The sequence below is a fragment of the Myxocyprinus asiaticus genome, chromosome 18, assembly GCF_019703515.2.
Source record: "Myxocyprinus asiaticus isolate MX2 ecotype Aquarium Trade chromosome 18, UBuf_Myxa_2, whole genome shotgun sequence".
Lineage (NCBI taxonomy): Eukaryota > Metazoa > Chordata > Actinopteri > Cypriniformes > Catostomidae > Myxocyprinus > Myxocyprinus asiaticus.
This window is the reverse complement of record NC_059361.1, coordinates 15,794,843-15,816,844: the sequence shown is the minus strand read 5'-3', so window position 1 is coordinate 15,816,844 and position 22,002 is coordinate 15,794,843. Positions and strand designations below refer to the sequence as shown.

The following is a 22,002-nucleotide window of genomic DNA, read 5'->3' as shown; positions in this document are numbered from 1 at the left end:
AATCCTGATGAAAACCACACTTTCCATGCGTATAAAAGGAGCGTGTCACTGTCAAAGGAAAATGCCTGACATTCAACAAGGAAGCAGTTAATGCATAAGAGGTAAATCCATATTTCTATTCTAATGTATTGCATACAGTCCATTTTTACACTACCAACTTCTTATGAATGTGCTTTTTTTGTTTATGCTTGAGGATATAGACTATATAATAGGACGCAGACACTGCAGTTACCGGAGAACTTCAGAATTAAATTGCTCTTGACCCAGCCCATTTAGCACTTTGCACGCATAATTTTGCGAAACCCACTTGCGCCTAGACTTAGTGCATGCTTGGCTTGCACGGAAATACCAAAACTTCATGGCCATGCCCATTGACTTTACACTTATGGCTCAAAGCATAGCCCTGCGCTTACTGCTAGTGCTCTTAAAATAGGGCCCATCATGTTGTGCTGCTTATTTTTGCATGCAGTCAGCAAGAACAGTGCTACAGAAAGTTGTTTAGACTAGAAATATATATATATATATTTTTTTTCCCCTTTTTCTCCCAATTTGGAATGCCCAATTCCCAATGTGCTTTTAAGTCCTCGTGGTCGCGTAGTGATTCGCCTCAGTCCAGGAGGCAGAGGACGAATCTCAGTTGCTTCCGCGTCTGAGACCGTCAACCCGCGCATCGTATCACGTGACTTGTTGAGCGTGTTGCCACGGAGACAGCACGTGTGGAGGCTTCAAGCCATCCACCGCTGCATCCGTGCTCAACTCACCACGCGCCCCACCGAGAACGAACCACATTATAGCGACCGCGAGGAGGTTACCCCATGTGACTCTACCCTCCCTAGCAACCGGGCCAATTTGGTTGCTTAGGGGACCTGGCTGGAGTCACTCAGCACGCCCTGGGATTCGAACTAGCGAACTCCAGGGGTGGTAGCCAGCGTCTTTTACCACTGAGCTACCCAGGCCCCTGACTAGATATTTTCAATATATTTTTGCAGATCTTAGCGGTCTTTATACAAAAATAGTATTTGAATGCAGAATACCATGGTCAAACTGCATAATTGACCATTGTCCCTTGCCACAAATTTTCTATATAGCTGTGCTAGTTTCAAGTCTCTTGTATCATTCTGCTGTCTTTTTCTTCACACATAATAAACCAATTTCAGCAAATCAATATTTCATGTCCATTTGTTTATTTAATTTGTAAGTAGCCATGTGATATGCGAGACCCTGGGCTTTGTGTTGTATCCTCATCACCCTGTCGGGTTTGTTTTGCGATAACGATCAACTTGCACATTATCTTTTACAGTACTTTTTTTTGTTCTCTCTTAGCAGCATAGCACCACTTCTAAATAACAGACAGGATTTTAGAAAAACGTGAGGAGAGGGAGACAGAACAGTTTTGTTCTGTGTGTAATGAGTGATATGCCTATAGAAATGTGCTGTATAGTAAGACTGAAACAGTGAAGAGAGGAAAATGGTATTAAGGAAGGCTGACTAAACCCTCGAAAAGAGATTAAAGAAAAGACATGTAGCACTGAAGTGCAGAGAGAGAGAGCGGAATGAGACCATAGAGTGAGACAGATTGAAAGGTGAAAGAAAGGTTTGTGGAGATTGAGAGAGAGAGAGATTGATTGGAGGGAGTGAACTGAGGTGAACTGAATTTCGATGTCTGCACTCGCTTTTTCGGTCCCTCCCTCTATCCTGCAGGTCTTTCTTTTCCTCATTCACTCTCACTATCTTCTCATTCTCTGTGGACACTTTGTCTTGTCAGAGCTAACACACGGTCTACAGCTCTGACCCACAACATCTCCCCGCTGATTAAACCTGTGCCTCCATTAGGCCCCTGGGCTCCTGATTAGGACTCTGTACTATGTTTCAGCAAGCGGGGAAGCTAAATTGAGCCAAAGACAGTCCCTTCTTCCTCTCTCTTATTTTTTGTTCTTGGTTTTTACAGGGGTGTTTTCACACACATTCACAACCATTCTGTTTCTTTGTATGTGGGGATGGAAAAGTACAGCTCTGCCAAAGGGCAAAGTGAAATTTTCACGCACATGCACACAAGCTCTCAGCACACTATCTAATGAGACTCATTACATTTAAGGTCAGAGATGGCCTGAAAGAAAGCTTGAGGTTGCAGGGATTGTGTTTTTTGTCTGTTCCTCCTCCACAAGCATTTATTTGTTGGGTGCTGTTTGTAATGTCAGTGGTTCCAGTATGGCCGCTATGCCAGGGCTGCGTTTCTCAAAAGCATTGCAAGCCTAAGGAGATCGTAGAAACGATCGTACAAATCATCTTGGAATTACAGACCGTTTCACAAAAGCATTGTAACTTAAGTAGTACTGCGACAAGTTTGGAGTAATCCGACTACTTATTTTCATGTCTGTAATTGGCGTAACATGGCGTAATTGTTAAGATCATAAGGCCCATTACACCTATATTTTACACTTATATCCCATATAAAAAATATAGCCTATTGAAATAAATAAACGGATTAATATTACATTAATCAAAAGTACATAATCATAAGATTGAAGTGGGTCCTGACAACCTTATTCTTGGTATACTACCTTCATTATTAAGAAATAAAATACAGCAATAGACTTCTAGCCTTAAAGCAAATTACAAGGACAAATAAGAGTACACACAAATGCAAGGATGGAGAGGAGAGAAATAATATAAAGGAAGAATATGAGGATGGAGTGGAAGGAACTATAATAGATGGGTAGATCAATAACAAGATTAAGAACCTAAAATTTGAACAAAGATGGGAACTGCTTAAAGAAATTATATATTATATGACTGAAATCAGGTCTTTTAGACTATGATCTGTCCTGTGACAGATGAGTTTGGCTCATATGCTAAGATTCAGAGAAAACTTTGTGAAAATGCAGTAACTACAAAATCCAAAATAATTTGATGGATGGACGGATGGATGGATAAATGGAAAGTAATGCCATGCCAGCACCAAAGGTTATTTTCATGTCAAAAACAAAGTAGTTTAAAGCACAATTACAAAATTAATTACAAAAAAACAACACACTATCACAGCACTGTAAAAAGATGTAAATAAAAGAGATTTAATACGTGAGGTGAAAACGGCATCTCTCAGTGACACCGAATGTACAACAGGAGACAGAAACACGCGTCCCTCAAAACGCTCTATCCAGCCATTGTCACGAACGATAACAATCGGCTAATATTGGCTGGGATGGTGCTTTACAATTCCGGTCCAATATTTCACGTTCACCCGCAGTGTGATTTTGGGGAGCTGAGATGGAGGGAGAGGGAGATATCTGATGAGCGGGAAGAGGGTGCCTGTGGTAAATTAACAGAAGCCTCAGATAGCCACTGCTAGAGACACTCCAGGCTTCTTTATGGGCACTTAAACCTATTCATTGCACAAAAATATCTTATTACCATTCTCACTCGTGTGACAACACTGACTCTCTGGTTTGCAGTAGCTGCTTCTTGAGTGAGTTGTTGCTTTTGGCCAATGATTAAAAAACCAACTAAATACTACACATTTCTGGTGCTATTTTGTGATTGGTTTGGGGGGGGGGGGGGTTGTCTACAGCCAACCCTCAATGTTTGCAACTACACCAAACTCCAAATTGCTTTTAACCAATGCACAAATCGTAAAATATTAAATATTTTATTTAATGCTGTGTTTGCCAATCGTTTGATTGGGTGGGCAAGACTCACATTTGGGTGGGCTCAGCTTACCCCTGCCCATGCCTACATCCGGTCCTGGTTCTAATACTGTTGTAGTTGTAGCATATTATTTAGGCTTATTGCCATATTCTGATTCACAATTTGTCAGTTGAGGGCGCTATTTCGCTACTGTTGTGTTTGACAACCGTAGGAAGATGCTTTGTGTCGGCCTCAACCATAGATGTACATTGATCTCAAAGGTATTGGTGCAGTGTTTTGGAAAGAGGGGACATGGCTAAATCAACGGCTCAGTCTTGTGGAAGTTGGAATGGCTAAAGTCGCTTACAGCACCTTTAAGTCTTATGGCTATACTTTTGAAACAGTGAGTATTTTGACGTGTACAGATTGGCCCCATTCACTTCCATTTTAAGTTTCTCACTGTAACCCTGATTTTTGCTTTTTGTTTTTTTTTTTTTTTTTTTTTAAGAAAAGGGAGAAGTTGAAGTAAGTTTTTGTGGTAATCAATATTATGCAGTCGACAGAGCTTAATTTGTAACCTGGAATATTCCTTTAAGTAGCACAAAGTGCATTCTCGTGCGTTCGTGTTAAGTGCACTTTTAAGTAAATGCACATAGAAAAGGAACCAACAAGAGAATGTTCTGAAGAGCTAAGATCCTTGTTATCGGGAAATGCAGCCCTGGACATTGCTAGTGTTCTGTTTGGTTTTCAGTGCAATTCAGTTCAGTGCACACTTTTAAGTGTGTGGTTTCTAGGGTTTTCTGCGTGGCTGGTTACTGGCCCCAGTCATCCATGTCAGGTTTCTTGCACTTATATACGGTAAACTGCCAACAGGAGGTGAAGCCACCAGAAGTGTTCTAGCAGCCATCTTGGTGTGCCCCAACTGCCATAGAGGTTCAATGACTGACAGCTAATAACTAAATACTGTATATATCAGTAGTTTCATGCCAAAGTTTAATGCCAAAGTCTTTCTAGCAAGTCTGTCCACTCGGTGCCATCTTTGGAACGTTCCGGGCAGCTATTTTTCTATGTAAATAAGCGGCATACAAGTGCAGCTCCTATCTACTGGAATGAGGAAAGACTGAAATCTCCAAAACTGTTGGTCCAAATTACAATTCAAGAAATGTTTCAAATTAGCAGTAAAATCTGACAACTCTGGTATCATAAATAGTGCTGCTTTACCTCAGATTACGCTAAAGAATGCAATTTTCCCGGCTAGTAGAGCTAATGCGCATGCGCGTTCTCGAGTTGAGTGACAGGTAATATCTGTATATAAAAGGTAATAGGCTCTTTTACCTGTAAAAGGTGGGACTTCCTTTCCACATCCGTTGACCATTCCAATTTCTCCCATTCATTTTAATAGAAGTGGCCCGTCTCTGCTAAACAGTCTCCGTGAATACTTAGAGTTAGGGATTTAGCTATTAACCTTAAATATGAGCATTAGTAATAGTGTATATAAAATAGAATGCACTATTAGCATATATTCTGAGTGATGTTTGGATACCTGATAAAGAGTCAAGTGCAGGTGCATCAGTCTTGTTTCTCTGATTCCTTTTTTTTTCCTGTCCTCTACAGATCTTCCTTTATGACTGCACTGAGGTGTCCCCATTTTCGTTGCTGTTCTTTGGAGGAGACATTTCCATACAGAAGGACCAAGACCAAGAGACCATTGCCGTGGACGAGTGGATCGTCTTTCAGTCCCCAGCACGCATTGCTCACCTCGTCAAGGTGAGCGTCAAGCAGGAATACGGGGTGTCCATCCGTGTTAACTGGATATGTTTAAAATTCAAGATCATATGCAAGAGGGGACTCTGGGTTGCAGTTGTACTTTATATTTGCTGTTTATAATTAGGATCTGAGGAAGGAGCTGGATGTATTATTAGAGGAGAAGATAAAGAGCCCTCGACCCGTGGACTGGAATGACTGTCAATCTAAAGATTGTAATGTCATCTCTGCCATCATTGACCTCATCACCACACAGGAAACCCCTGCTGGAGGTCCCAGGAGAGGCAGCCAGTGAGCACCAAACTTCAGCAGCTTATTAATCTGAATGACATTCAGCTTTGACATGCCAAAGTGTGATCTGCTGTCATGGCAGTGTGTAGGTGCGTTTTATCAGCACTTGCAGGTGTTGGAATAAATTCCTACAGAACAAGTCATACAAGTTATACTAAAGGTCTTTTGGGTAGTTATGGAAAAATGTTTTTATTTTAGTATTGGTGTTATTTTGTTTATATACATGTAAATGAAGGCTTTCTGTCTTGATAGTAATTCATTAAATTTGCCATAATACAGTCCATTTGTTCATGGAGGACCTCCATTCGTATCTCTCTATATTTACATACAAATAGATCAAAACATAGGTAGGTTATATATATATATAGGACTTTTAGTAGGGCAAAAAAAAAGAAAAACCTTGAAGGAATTAAATATCTTCACAAATTAAATGTACATAAAAGCTGTATAACTCTATATGCTGATTAGTTGAATGTTAACAAATGTAGGTTCTTTGATACATATTTACATTTGGCTTGATTTACAATAATTCAAGTTTACATTTTCCCTGAGAGTCAATTCAAAGAGTGAATGAGTGATTCAACATACTGAATTTGTGTTGCTATAAAACTTTCCTTCTTTACATAGCAAATCCACAATTTAAAAATGTCAACACTTTAACTTTACATACTGTGCAGGAGTGCTCTAAATTAAAATAGAAATTAAAGTGAAACAGGGTCACTTCAGAGAAGTAGAAAATGGCACATTTCTGCAGGAAAAGAAGACCCGCCCCGTAATGTTTTAATATGAGCCCTGAGCTCATTCTGTAAGCATTATATATCACATAAAACTTAAACATTTCATATAGTGTGGTTTATTTGTCCTTTGTTTAAGAGTATAAGTTCATCCATAGACTTCATGTACTGTTCATTCCTAAGTGGGAGACAGAGTTCTTTAAACAGGGTCAGACGTTTGTCTCTAGGCCCTGCAGACGGTCCATCCTCTGCATGTTCTTCTCGATAGTGGCCTGGCAGGTAATAGCCTCAGCACACTCGGACAGGAACCAGCCCCTCTCTCCATCTCGCAGGCGCTCGCCTTCATACCAGCCTGAAACCACAGACAAACCTCAATATTAACACGTGTTTACATGCACGTTCTTACACAGATTATATGCTTAATATGCTGACAAAGTGTGTGGTCATGTAAACCTATTAAACATTTTTAGACATTAGACATTTTTGTCTTTCATTTTAGTTTTTTCGATCATTTTGGCTGTTGCCAAAGGTGTGTATTTTTGGGGGAATTGATATTTCAGTTCCTAAAATACAGCTATAAAACACTGTGTACACAAAATAGTTACACTCAGGACCTTAAGGACAAAAATGTCCCAATTGAAACCCATTAAAACTTCCATATTTAATCCCAGTGCCATTAAAGCATAAAATCATGAATTCTATGTTATTATGCTTTCATTCCGGAGCCCTGGCTTCAAAATTTTAATTTTTAATATTTTCCACCAGATGGTGCCATTTTTCTCATGTTTAGCCTATAGAACAAATACATGCTTTTTTCCTATTTTCTGTTTGCTGTATTATAGAGCACTCCAGGCCAATTGAATACATGATGCAGCTAAAATTGTGTGGGTGTGTTGGTATGGATGTCAGAGTGTGTTTTGTATGTGTGTATTGAGAAATGTGTGTGTGTTTAAAAAAAGAACAGTGGCATTATGTAAACAAACTGGCATTTAAAGGGTTAAAATCCTGAAAATGAATGAATATTTGATGGTTATGATCATGACTTATGTCAGTGAAAGTGTAATATTAATATATAATATTTTTATGGCAGTTTGAGGTCCTGAGATTATTATTATTTTTTTTTTAAATAAATAGATTTATAGGAGTTATTGGCATATTGGTGTGCATGTAAATGAAAAGAAAAACTTTAACAACAAACAAAATCCTATTACAGAGCCATGGCCTAGTTAGCTTTGAAAAATTTGCCAACATGCTCATGTGGGTGATGCGAGAACTGTAATATTTTTGACACTTTTCCCCACTTTTCTCAGCATCATTTCCTGTTCTCCTACTTTCTCTATGAATAAAAGTGGGAAAGTACTTAAAATAATAATATAAACCATGCCACAGTTTGAGAATGTGTAATAATTGTGAGATTGGGAGAGGAAGTTATGGATCTGATAAACTGCATTAAGTACTGCTGAAATATTTTTTCTTCTTGAAACTGCTCTCCTTTGATGATTGTGGAGAGCTTTCGTTTTGTGAAGAGATCTCCCTTTAGGAGTTGTACGAGATGTTCTAAAATAAAACAGCCCACTTTCAACTGTCTTTTGTATATTTAATGGCCATTAAAATATTGAAGGGGACTTTGAAGCCCTATCCCGTGATCCCTGCCCTTTAAACATGAAAGGCAACCAACCAGCACCGGCTAGAGCGAGACCACTGCTTGACCCTCTGACCAGCAGCATCAAAACAGAGACCTTCGGTTGAGCCTCACATGAAAACACATCCCTGTGGTTTTAAAATGAGTCCTTTTTGAGATAATAATCATTGCAGATCCAATAACCAAAGAAAAAAAAAAAGAAACTGTTGCTGTCCGTGCAACTCGAATACAATGATGTGAGAGATCAGATTTGCATCTGAGATAAAGGAAAGACACTTCAGAGTAAATAATGGGAGGAAGCACAAGGGTCAGGATCTCACCATCCTCTGTCTGAGACACCAGCACAACATCGGCCACCTGCAGAGAGAGCTCGTCCGGCTGCCTGGCTGTGTATGTCCTCGTCACCTCCACCTGCATGGCATCTGATGGAGAAACATATTATGACATAGTGCTTTTGAAGTGGAAACATGACAACTTATAAAATGCAAACAATGCTATCATTTTAATTTAATGTTTATATAAATAAAAAAATGATCCAATGCAATAATAAGGGTGAAAATGTTACAGATACTACAAAAAATGTAAATCTTTTGTATAAATAGTTGTATCAAAATTTTTAGTGAGTGCAAAAAGTTGCCACTACGATACTAGGGTGTTCTGGGTGGTAGCCAGGGTGTTCTCAGAAGTTTTTAGCATATTGCTATGCAGATTCCAAGAGCTCACCTGAATGTATGTTTCTGGGACCTGTTTTATCATCACCAGGCAAAAATCTCAATATAAACCTAAGTGAGATGCATGATTTGAGGTATCATTTATGTTCATACCACAAACAATGTGGGATGAAAAATGGGCTGAACTTTCATACGTAGGGTTATGGATTTGTTCAAGTCCCTAACCTTAAGTATGAGCAATAGTAACAGTGATGCTTGCCTAAGCAAGCACAACTACAACCAGTCTATTAGTGTGACTAATACACTGCATGACCAGAGGGTTGAGCTGTTTCGCCAAGTCTGGTTTTACTCACTCATTCTGTCAGCGTTCTTGTTGTCACTGCTGTTCTGTCCCAGGGCGCTGATCCAGCGAGCCCTCTCATTACTGCAATAAAAAAAAATAAAAAAAACATACAACCAATACATGAATAAATTACAACCATGAGAATCCCTCATCATATACCTGTGATGTCTATGTCAACTGTAAAAAAAAAAAAAAAAAAACTACAAGAGAAGCTCTTTTTTTCCCCCCACTTCTTCACATTCCATTACTCTGCTCCATTCATAGACACACACCTCTGTAGTCGGGTACAACAGCAGGTAAGGTTACAAGGAGAAACTTGAACTTGGTGCCAAACCATTCCTAGTACAAGAAGCTTCTGTTCTGGCTTATAAGCCCTTTTGTGTTTCAATTTCTGTGAGAACACACTGCAGCTTTCACAGACAGAAAGGAAAGATGTAGATAGAAAAGAGAGAAGAGACAGATTGTGCTATTTTTCTCTGTCAAGTCCTTTGTCAAATGTATTTCTTAAACAATTTGAGCTGTGACGTACAAGAGTCAAATGCAATAGAAATATCCCTCAAGTCACATGACAGAATGTGAGGGTTGAAAGGAATCAAGCTGCCTTTTCTCAGAAATGACGTTTTGTTGAAAGAGGTTTGCTACAAGACAAAAACTACTGTAAATCAAATGAAATGTAACTGGATGAAAATCTATGTGAAAAGTCAAACTACTGAACAGTACGCACAGAAGCTGTTCGCACAGGATGCATTCTTGCTTTCCTTCTGTGCTATTTTTTTAATTGTTTGTCTATGTACACATGCGTCAGATGGACGTCTTTGGCTGTTATGTCATATGTCTTGCTTTTTATTCAGTGCCTCTTTCATGTCTTGAGACTGCATTTTGTTCATTCTGTTGAGCATCGTTTAGCTTTTTTCAAACACAAAAACATGTCCTCAGTGAGTATCGAGGCAGCTGAATGAAGACACACAGTACTTTCAAAGCTGAAGTGCACTGGATGCAAAGCGTCTAAAGTGAGTAAGCCGGCCTGCGGGATGCTAAGCCTGACCACGACACTCACAGACGCCAACCTAATTTCTCTTCCACTTTAACAATCTGAGCAGACAGCCTGAGCTGACCAGCTATGTGAGTCATGCTTGGCTCTTTCTGCTCCAGTTTACAGCATAAGGGGGTCACAAAGGCCTTTTGCCTGTTCCATTACTGGGACCGTTATTGCCGTAAGTGTGGTGTGACTCATTCATTTACTAATTATATACCAATTAGTTTTTAAAAAGAGTCATTGAAGAAAAGGGGAATCTGGAACATGAAAAATGCTTGAGGATAAACTCCCGTTAAACATGTAATTTGTTAAAATAAAATGTGCTTTGTATTTAGTTTGAGACTTTTCAAATATTATGACTCATGACAGTTTAATCTGTATGATGTTTTACCCATTTTCATAATGATTATTGTGATTACATTTAATAAGTTATACAACGGTATGGTTACAGATGAGTTCTGTAATAAGCGTCTGCGTATGAGATGCGAATAAGCACAATGCGCACACGCACAACACGCAACGTTGCACTCGCATTCTGGCTGCTGGCATAAATATAACACCATGTATACAGGGATTAGCGTTTGTATTGTGTGTATTGTGTTACATGCTGTTAATTTATTGCCTCGTTTTGATTTAAAGGTACACTCTGTAACTTTTAGATCATGTCGTCTTGAACTTACACTGACACTTGGCAGCTTGGATGCAGCATTTTTTTAAATCAATAGTTTTCAGTTACAGATGTCATTGTAGAAATGTAGTATTCACAGTCAGTGAGTGAAAGTGTCCAATAACAGGACAGTTACTGAGATTAAGCGAGTAGTATTCGGCTGGTCATGTGATTCTAACATGGCATCCCCCACGAGGGGACCCTCTCCATGCAGAATAAAACAGATTTTATAAGGTTACTAATATGATTGGTGTGCTCATGGTTTTATACATGTGTTTTAAAATTATAATTATTACAGTATATAAGTAGTTTGTTATTCTCTCTGTAAGGATTCATCAGGATGACTGTAAATACTCATATAAATAGGCATATACAAGGATTACAATAAATACTCATGTTATTGGCACACACGAGGATTACCATGAATACTTATATAAATGGGCACCATACAATTTATGCAAGTGTACTGTCATTTATTTCTCATTAAAATCAGCTTGCATCTGTAATATTGGCACATTTCCGGTTCATATTACATCCACCAAATCTTAAATAGCAGCATTTAAAAGTTGGTCAGATAGTTCAAAAATACAGATTCCAAGCTTTTAAATGACACCTATTTTTCAAATGAGTAGCTTTTAATTAAATAGCTAGCAGTTCCAGGTTAAAAGATTAAACAGATATTTTTGAATGTTTTATTTTTTTTTATCGGTTATCTTATTGGCCACAATGAGCTGTGAATTATAGATATAGGCCCAGAAATTTCATATCGGTAAGTAAATAACATCCCTTTTGCTATTTTCATTCAAAACTGTCCAATCTAACCAATTACTTCTTGTAAAATTTGTTCTTTGTGCCAGATTGACAAGATCTTTGCAGGCAACATGTAGAACTACATTTTCTGAAGAAATTATGAGTGGAAAATCCTGAATGTCAATGCAAAACTCTGTGCCACTTTGCTAGGGTGTTGTGGGTGGTTTCCAGTGTTACTTTATGGTTGTGAAGGTGTTATAAATGGTTTCAATTACATTGCTATGTGGTTGCTAAGGTGTTCTGGGTGGTTGCTAAGGTGTTGCTTACCTGGCCCAAGTCAAAAGAGACCACCCCAAAGTCTCTATATGCTCTTTTCCATGTTTGGGTGGAACGGTTCTTGCTCCATAGTGATCTGGGCTCATTGGCACGGTTACAGTTTCTTTTTCCACAGGGGTGTTACGATATCAGGATTAAAATGGACTGACCTGGCACGTGACCAGTTATGAGTCGCCACGTCAATAAAGTTCCTCTGTCCTGAATATGGTTAGCTAACAGTGGTGAGATATCTGGGCCGAGATCGGTTTGTAATCACATCGTACCGTGCTTATGCAGACATGCTACTGAAACCTAACCCCAAGTATGAGCAATAGTAATAGTGCTATGAAATGATTTAATGCAGGGCTCTTCAACCACTTTCTTACGGGGGTCAGATTAACCAGATGAAAACTTGGCGGGGGCCAACATTTTTTTCTGTATTTATCTTAACTAACACTTTCATCGCAAGTAATATGTTGCTTAAAAAACACCCTTAATACTGTGCATTTATTCAAATTTAATTAGTCACAGGGTATACTGTATATTGAATTATAATTGTTTTAAGGTCTGGCAATAAATTCCTTCATTAGATCTATCTGAAGTACAAACATGACTTATACTTTTAACTAACAAATATTTTTGGATCAACTTTACGTTATGAAAAAAAAAAAACATTTCAACTTTTTAGGGCTGCTGTTTAGACTTGCTAAAGCCCTTTCACAATATCAACCCACAATGGTCATAAAGAAGTCATGTTTACTTAAGAATGCATTTAAATTTAATTTTCTTTTTTGGAGAAAAAAAAAATAGATAAAATGTCTTCATCCATTTTCTCTATAACGTATCATCCTATTCAGAGAGGAAAAATATAGTCCTGCAAATATTGTGAATTTGCAAACAATGGCCAGTGCAAGAGCCAGATATTTATATAGGTAATCATTGGCAAAAGAAGAACGAACTGAGCTGATGCTGTTCATGATTGAGAGGGCTGACTCACAGCTGTAGAGAACCAAATATAATCAGGATATTTGAAGGTTCAGTTTCACGTTATCATTTTTTTCCAAGCCCTACAGACCCTGAACAAATGAGACACGATCGTTTGACACTTCAAGAATAGTGAATAAAAGCAAACTCCTCAGTGCATTTTCTTTGAACGTTCAGTTTTCATAATCGATTGCTTTTGTTGCCTAATGTGCATATGTGCTGACAACATCTCTGTCACAACTGCGGTGATCACTTTTTACTCCACACAACTAGGCAATTTTATATACATACATCTGATTGAAAAAGATGCTATCAAATGCTCAACTAAACGGTGTGATCCATGTTTAGCAAAGCAGTGTATTTAAACTATCGGCAGAAAAGCGTAAACGCGTGCTCCTGTCCGCACAACTGATGGCAGCTGAATGCTGTTGCACGCACCAATAAGCGTCGTTAAACTCACCGCTGATTGCTGAGGCTCGCGCCTATGAACGCTGAGTTTTGCACAGAGAGCGCTTCAGATGGCAAGACAGTTTGATCAAAAATCAGTCGGAGGGCCAGACAAAGATGATTGGTGGGCCGGATTTGGCCCACGGGTCACCAGTTGATTAGCCCTGACTTAATGTATAATGAATTAATATATAATGACTTAACAAATAATTTAATTTTTACCATTTTCCTTCACACTCTTATTCAAAGCTGTACTATGTAAGATTGTTTAGTTAAAAATAAACAAGCCATTATTGATTGAGTACATATACATCAATGTTCAAAACAATGTCCTTACCTTACCCCGATTCACTACGTTAAGCCTATCAAATTGTATTTTGAGCTGTCAGGTTCAATTTGGCGTGAAATCGCTGGGTTATGACCAGGGGCGGATTTACGATTTCTGAAGCCCCAAGTAACCGACCAACGTTCGGCTCCATTTACAAAAATTTTGCTAAAAAAATTACATAACATTTATTTTAAATCATAATTTTAAATTCATCCTATCAGCCATTGTAGCCAAGTACATTCAAAATGTTTAATGAAATAAAAATCTAGTTAAAGATAATTAATGCATGTTTTCCAGTTTTTCCACAATACAGTGATAAAAAAAGTGATATTTACCTACGTACATATATTTTTACAAAACACTTTTTGTGTGTGTGTGTGTGTGTGTGAAAAGGGTGTGCAAAACTACTTCACCCAGTAACATTTTGGAGTACCGTTGTTACAGTATATATTAATATTATAACCCAACATTTATTTAGTGTTGTCCAGTTTGTCATAATAATATTATACATTATTATTATTATTATTATTATTATTATTACTTTGATGACTTGTTGTGTACAATAGTAATATATTTCTGTCTTATTTTATTTTCATCTGGAGCTTATATTCTGACGCTGCAGTGTATTGTTCATCATGTTGCAAAAGGCTGTATTTTATGTGAGCAGTGTAGGCAATATTTGTAACTGTAACAGTAAACATACAAGACACGGCAGCCTCTCAGTACACTATAGCAGAAGGAAAAAAACAATGCCGTTTGTTAAGCTCTGAAACTTTGCTTTGTGCAGAACAATCTGGAATAATGTTAAACATTGTAACACTCACCTCTCTGCAACCTTAACTTGTTTAGCACGTTAAATATTTGTGACACCTGTGCTAAAAACAATCTAGAAGCAGCGCAACGAATGAAACAGAATGCAGGTGTTTCGAAATTTGTTTCTGAAACCTGAAGTTCTTTTTAACTTGACACAGTGTCTAAAAATGTGCCGGTCCTCTGTGAGACACTGAAGAAACAGCGAGACACGGTGCATTAGTCAAGGGCGTTTCTCCAGCGCGTTTACATAGGAAAACAATAGAAAACAGAGCAGATGCACACAAACACTTTCGGTGTGAACGGCCCCTAACTCACCCGTTCGAGTGTATCTGTGTGAGTGAAAGCACGTGGGCGAAACAAGTTCGGAAGGCCTGTATATTTTTTCATGAATTACAAACCCGAACCCAAAGTCCTACTGACCCGAACCCGGCGGCTTCGTGAACCACTCTGAGACAACAGCGTATCCGTGCGTGTACTCAGAACAACATGTCACACATCGAGCGGTTTTTGCTGAGCTTTCCTACCCGGGGCCCCCCAGGTGTCCGGGGCCCCACGCAATTGCGTGGTGGTTAAAACAGCTACTGCTTATGACGTTCATTTTTGCGTCATTACGACACACAGGAAAGAAGTACTGGCTGTCTCATGTTCAAGCTGAAGAAACTAACTACACTGTTCAGCTCAGTTCAGTAGCACTCAAAGTTCAGGACAGCATCATTGCAGTCTATATGGATGTTTATTTGTTATCCGTTTGGGTGAAGTTGTTTACCTGCTATAATGCTTGGATATGTTTTTTGGTAGGGCTGTTGAAGCTAATATTGCTTGTCATGCTTTTATGAATCGACATTACTCATGTGTTAACCGATCACAATGTATCTATGTTGACCTGTGAAGTTCCTGTGACATGTTTAATATGTATGACTTCTGAAATTGACTTTTTGTAATTGTTATATTGCATATTTAAGCTTATTATTTTTAAGTTTAATAAAGTATATTTTATCCCAATCATTATTGAATCCTCATTTTATGTTTTTAGTTTACAGTGTTACTGTGTGCTTTGCATACATATGCTATTGTAGTAACTAAGGCTGGACAATATAGTATAAAAATAATAAAGCCCTCTATTGAACTCGTATCAGCCATATCACGAGTTTAACCTCTTAAATTGAAAATTGTAGTACAATTCACACATTAATAGTAGATAAAACAATTGATTAAAAAAAAAAAAAAAATGTATCCCCTTTTCTCCCAATTCGGAATGCCCAATTCCCACTACCTAGTAGGTCCTCATGGTGGTGCAGTTACTCAACTCAATCTGGGTCGCGGAGGACATGTCTCAGTTGCCTCCGCTTCTGAGACCACCAATCCACGCATCTTATCACGTGGCTCGCTGAGCATGACACCGTGGAGACTCAGCATGTGGAGGCTCATGCTATTCTCCGCAATCCATGCACAACTTACCACGCGCCTCATTGAGAGCGAGAACCACTAATCGTGACCACGAGGAGGTTACCCCATGTGACTCTACCCTCCCTAGCAAACGGACCAATTTGGTTGCTTAGGAGACCTGGCTGGAGTCACTCAGCACACCCTGGATTTGAACTCACGACTCCAGGGGTGGCAGTCAGTGTCTTTGCTTGCTGAGCTACCCAGGCCCCTGATAAAACACTTGAATAATCATATTAAGATATACTGGTGGTGGCTGAGGTGGGTCCCCTGTTCTCTATTTAAAAGTGCTTTGAGTGTAGTGTCAGAAAAGTGATTTAAGTGTAAAATTCATTCAAATATGTAAATAAGTGTGTTGTTTATCTTCATCAAAGCAAATAATATTTCCGTTTCAAATGTTTAATTGTATAACATAATATCAACATGAAAACAGCACGTTATGACTGCAGCTCCAGTCATGATCACACACAGGCGATGTTCAGTTAAGTTCAAATTGGGAGATTCATCCGCCAGAAAAGCAGTGCCAGAACACCACTGACGTAGTGTATTCTTCCGCAAATTACTTGCAATTTTACCTTTCAACCACAGATGTCGCTTGAGAGCACAATGTTATGTAGTGCAGCTTTCATCAACCTGGTAAATATGTTGTTTATGCCAAATGAACCAACATAAGCAACAATATGAGGGGGAATTCTTGTAATGAGGAAACATACATATGACAGTCAACTATGCCACAGAATTGTTTCAGGTTCTTTCAGGGCAAAAGTGTAACACATCTATTATCTAGACATGCACATTGAGTGTCAAAAGAAAACTATGATAATATGTTCAGCCGACCTGTTCTCCCGGCCATTCTCACAGGGTGTCTAGTTAGCGTGGGAAGGGCAGCTGTCTATTTACATCCGTGGAATTCCAGCACAAATGATCATGTGTGTTCACAGGTAGTAAACGCATTCCTACTGCTCTACATTACACCAGCTGATGAATTACATATTTGACACCCAAACGCCACACAGCCACACGCATACTACTGCTTGTTGCTTAAGCGCACCATGTATGATAATACAATCATCTACACAAAGGACAGTGGGTCAGGTAGAGAAAAAGGATAGAAGAGAAACATTTCTAAACTTTCTGCTGTTTTCTAGCAGTTTTTTCAATATATATTTTTAAGCTCTTTCTTGAGTGATCACTTCTGATTTTTTTAAGTTGATTAGAAACTAAATATGGCATTAAATATTCCTTTAAATATGGTCAAGACAATTAACAGTCTTTTATCACTGTCGTTCTAAACTGGTGGGGTGTGACTCAAAAATGAATATGTCATGATAGGTTTGCAATGAGCAAAATAAAAATAAAACAATGCTAATTAGGGATGTCCCGATACGATACTGGTATCGGAATTGGGTCCGAATACCACACTCATGTACAGCTGAAGTCAGAAGTTTACATACACCTTAGCCAAATACATTTAAACTCAGTTTTTCACACTTCCTGACATTTAATCTTAGAAAACATTCCCTGTCTTAGGTCAGTTAGGATCACTACTTTATTTTAAGAATGTGAAATGTCAGAATAATAGTAGAGAGAATTATTTATTTCAGCTTTTATTTCTTTCGTCACATTCCCAGTGGGTCAGAAGTTTACATACACTTTGTTAGTATTTGGTAGCATTGCCTTTACATTGTTTAAATTGGGTCAAATGTTTTGGGTAGCCTTCCACAAGCTTCTCAAAATAAGTTGCTGGAATTTTGGCCCATTCCTCCAGACAGAACTGGTGTAACTGAGTCAGGTTTGTAGGCCTCTTTGCTCGCACATGTTTTTCAGTTCTGCCCACAAATTTTCTATCGGATTGAGGTAAGGGCTTTGTGATGGCCACTCCAATACCTTGACTTTGTTGTCCTTAAGCCATTTTGCTACAACTTTGGAGGTATGTTTGGGATCATTGTCCATTTGGAAGACCCATTTGAGATGAGCTTTAACTTCCTGGCTGATGTCTTGAGATGTTGCTTCAATATATCCACATAATTTTCCTTTCTTGTGATGCCATCTATTTTGGTAAGTGCACCAGTCCCTCCTGCAGCAAAGCACCCCCCCCCCCCCAACATTATGCTGCCACACCCATGCTTCACGGTAGGGAAGGTGTTCTTCGGCTTGCAAGCCTCACCCTTTTTCTTCCAAACATAAAGATGATCATTATGGCCAAACAGTTCAATTTTTGTTTCATCAGACCAGAGGACATTTCTCCAGAAAGTAAGATCTTTGCCCAAATGTGCACTTGCAAACTGTAATCTGGCTTTTTTTTATGGAGCAGTGGCTTCTTCCTTGCTGAGCAGCCTTACAGGTTATGTCGATATAGGACTCGTTTTACTGTGGATATAGATGCTTGTCTACCTGTTTCCTCCAGCATCTTCACAAGGTCCTTTGCTGTTGTCCTGGGATTGATTTGCACTTTTTGCACCAAACTATGTTCATCTCTAGGAGACAGAATGCGTCTCCTTCCTGAGCGTTATGATGGCTGCGTGGTCCCATGGTGTTTATACTTGCGTGCTATTGTTTGTACAGATGAACGTGGTACCTTCAGGCGTTTGGAAATTGCTCCCAAGGATGAACCAGACTTGTGGAGGTCCACAACTTTTTTTCTGAGGTCTTGGCTGATTTCTTTCGATTTTCCCATGATTTCAAGCAAAGACGCACTGAGTTTGAAGGTAGGCCTTAAAATACATCCACAGGTACACCTCCAATTGACTCCAATTAGCCTATCAGAAACCTACTGGCTAATTACCTAAAGGCTTGACATCATTTTCTGTAATTTTCCAAGCTGCTTAAAGGCACTGTTAACTTAGTGTATGTAAACTTCAAACCCACTGGAATTGAATTCAATTCAAAGTGAAACAATCTGTCTGTAAACAATTGTTGGAACAATTACTCATGTCATGCACAAAGTAGTCCTAAACGACTTGCCAAAACTATAGTTTGCTAAATTGAAATCTGTGAAGTGGTTAAAAAAATGAGTTTTAATGACTTCAACTGTACTTGTGCTCGTAAAAATGCTCCAATACCAAAAACCGATAAAATTTGACATACGAAAGTCATTCCGTAAACATTCAGCGCACAAATTAAAATCACGTTATGTCCTGGTGAGATTATTTAACCACAAAAGCTGTGATTTAATAAGATAAATATATATAGCTGGTATGTGCAATGCACATCAAATGTGAGCACTTGTGAATGTGTAAAATGTGAGCACTTGTGAAAGTGGATGCTCCTCCTTGGCTCATACACGGAAACATCATCATGAGCATCGAAGGCTCGGTTTGTAGCAGATGACAGTGAACAGAGCGCAAATTCACATTGTAGCACGAAGCACAAACAGTACATACTTATTTAATTAAATAGCAGCCTTTGTGGTTTAATAATCACTTTGACTCACGTATAGCGACCGGCTTTTCTGGACTGAAAAGCTACCGTCATTACACAGAAACACTTCAAAATAAAAGCTCTGTCAAAATAAAAGCTCAATTTAAATGAAACGAAGTATGACAAACATATATCACTACTGTAAAGTTATGTAATATTCACTGTATTACTACTACTACTACTACTACTACTACTACTAATAATAATAATAATAATAACAATAAATCAATAGTAATTGTATTATAATTACGCGATATCTCACATCTGTAATGCTCTGTTATGCAGCACTTTATTTCACAAAATATAACTCCAATGCTGTATTTTGGATTGTGCTGTGAGGTTCTGTATAAAAGTTTATTTGATAAAAATAATACAATATAATTTTTCAAATTAATTGTTAATATTTTCATTTGATTAATGGTTTAATGAATTCATTCAAGCACCATTTTGATGTTAAAGTTGAAATAAACTGTTGATATGGAGTTCAGAAAACAATAAACCAACAGGTATCAGACTTGCTATTGGCGAGTACCAAAAATGAAGTAGCGGTACTCGTTCTCCAAAAAATGGTATCAGGACATCCCTAATGCAAAATGCAACATATAAAATACAACTAACCATTTAAATATGAATAGTTAACATAGCAAAATGCATAGGCTTCAATAAATAAGAGCCTAAACAATCTACCTACACACAAGATAAGAAAGAAAGCTTGCATGCTGATGCTAACTGTCCAGATTCCTGACTGGTTAGTGTAAACAAGGTATGGAATGCTAGTGTTGTAGGTTCACGATTCAATTAATTGTGATTCAGCATTTATACAGGTGTACAACAGATTTTCCTTAAGGGCCAAGATGGTAATAGAGGAACACTTACAAACGGGACAAACAGCCAGGTAAACTATAGCACTGTACTTCAGCCTTTAGCTAGCCAACACTCTGTATTGCTCCATATTTAACAAGTGTAGATATATACTAACAGTTCCAATATTACATTAAAAGATGTGATCAGAATGCACTCAGCTGAAATTTTTTCTTCTTCTATTTATCCTGTATAATAACGTATCCCTTATTTTCTTACTGAGTGCACTTCTTTGTGTTTGTTTACCCCTTCATCAGATTATAGCAACTATGCAACACAGCTGGTTAACATTTAAAAATCAAAACAACTGTCCAGTTCATTTAGTATAAAAATTTGATGGGTAATACCAAACTTTAAACACTACCCCAAATTTCACAAGGTATTTAGTAATACTCTCTCGTTTTCATCTGTCTCCCCACAACATAGCAATGGCGCTGTCGTGACGTCATTGAAATACTATTTATAGCCCATTCATTAATTAATACATCATGTTAACAGTTGTGCATATTGTTGTGTAGATGGCAATATAAATGTTTGATTTTAAGGATTTTTTTGTTTACTTTTCTACTATATACAATTTTAGTACAGTGTTGAGGTGCCACTTGAAGAAATAACGATTGAAAACTACTCTTCAGGCATTTATCTGTGTTCTGAAATTACTCCTTGCTCACCAACTTCAACAACTCTGGTCAGATCATTCATTTACTGATACTCATTTTTTAAACACCAGAGAGACCAGCAACCCCAAAAAGACCTAACATCTATATGGTTTCTTGGGTTCATCAGTCTCATACATGATGCTTTGCTTCAACAGGCTCCCACAAGCTTTACTACAGCTGAGGGCCAAAATTCCAGACCTATCACCTCCTTTAAAGATTATTTTACTTTAGGTGAAAAGTCAATGAAGGAATCTACCAGAAAAAGAGAAGAGATAATTCAAACTCTACCTTAAGGCACAAAGAAAACAGAAGGAATATCCATAAAACATGAACATAAATGAGCCACATTCACACATTCAGCCTTCATTTATACTGACATTTAGGGAACAGAGAGCGAGCTATCTGATCCACAGCATTCCCAACTGCAGATTTAGGACACCTTTCAAATGCAGTTGTGACTGTTAATCCTACAGAATACAAAAGGTGGTGGGGGTGGGCATGCAACTCAAGCTCCTGACAGTATTTGGCTACCTAGCAACGGCTGGAACAATATGCCATCGCTATCACACTACAGTCAACTGTGCACCGCACAAAAAAAAAAAAAAAAAACTTAGCTCATGACATCACAATGGGGGTCCATATTCAAATTCAGTTTCTAAGAGAAGGAGAGTCAGGGGCTTTCCATAATGATGATGCTCACATACACACAGAGATACACACTGGTATGAAGGACTTGGTGAATATGTGAGGTTTAGCAGTGCTGAGCTATATTATTAGACACTACATTGGGTGGAGTCTGACGGAGGCCCAGAAATGTGGGTGAACTTGTCTTCTGTTGTCGAAAGGTTCCTAAAAAGAACTACTGTCATGTTGACTCTTCACCAATAGCTACTGTAGACAAGCATCTTTGTTGGATGTTATGTAATCAGAGGAACACCAACATGCTCAGCTATAATTAAACTCTTAACAACAGATAACAGATAATATGTGTCTGAAGCACCTAAATCAACATCATCACTCACAAGAACACATGTATGCACATTCTATGGCCTGTGTTTTAAAACCTATAGATGAAATTACTCTGACGTCACACTGCAGGAAACCCTGCTTCCGGGTTCTTTCGAGCTGCAGATTTCAATGGTGGAAATAGGCAATGCTGCAGTTTTAATAATCTTTTAAGCTTTATAGAATGTAATAATGTTTGTTAATG

The 22,002-nt window shown here is 38.3% G+C and overlaps 2 protein-coding genes across 3 annotated transcripts in view; one reads left to right on the top strand and one right to left on the bottom strand.

Moving 5' to 3' along the window:
- Nucleotides 1-6,519, top strand: part of LOC127456343 (ATP-dependent DNA/RNA helicase DHX36-like) — a 57,878-nt gene extending 51,359 nt beyond the window's left edge. For both annotated transcript variants that reach the window (XM_051724789.1, XM_051724790.1), the window contains 2 exons: nucleotides 5,239-5,391; nucleotides 5,516-6,519. In XM_051724789.1, coding sequence (XP_051580749.1) covers nucleotides 5,239-5,391; nucleotides 5,516-5,683 — 321 coding nt within the window. In that variant the 3' untranslated portion in view covers nucleotides 5,684-6,519. The remainder of the gene's footprint in view (nucleotides 1-5,238; nucleotides 5,392-5,515) is intronic.
- Nucleotides 6,520-6,622: 103 nt separating this feature from the next.
- Nucleotides 6,623-22,002, bottom strand: part of LOC127456345 (rho guanine nucleotide exchange factor 26-like) — a 56,756-nt gene continuing 41,376 nt past the window's right edge. The window contains exons 13-15 of the mRNA XM_051724792.1: nucleotides 9,080-9,150; nucleotides 8,376-8,477; nucleotides 6,623-6,765 (exon numbers count right to left, since the gene is read on the bottom strand). Coding sequence (XP_051580752.1) covers nucleotides 6,623-6,765; nucleotides 8,376-8,477; nucleotides 9,080-9,150 — 316 coding nt within the window. The remainder of the gene's footprint in view (nucleotides 6,766-8,375; nucleotides 8,478-9,079; nucleotides 9,151-22,002) is intronic.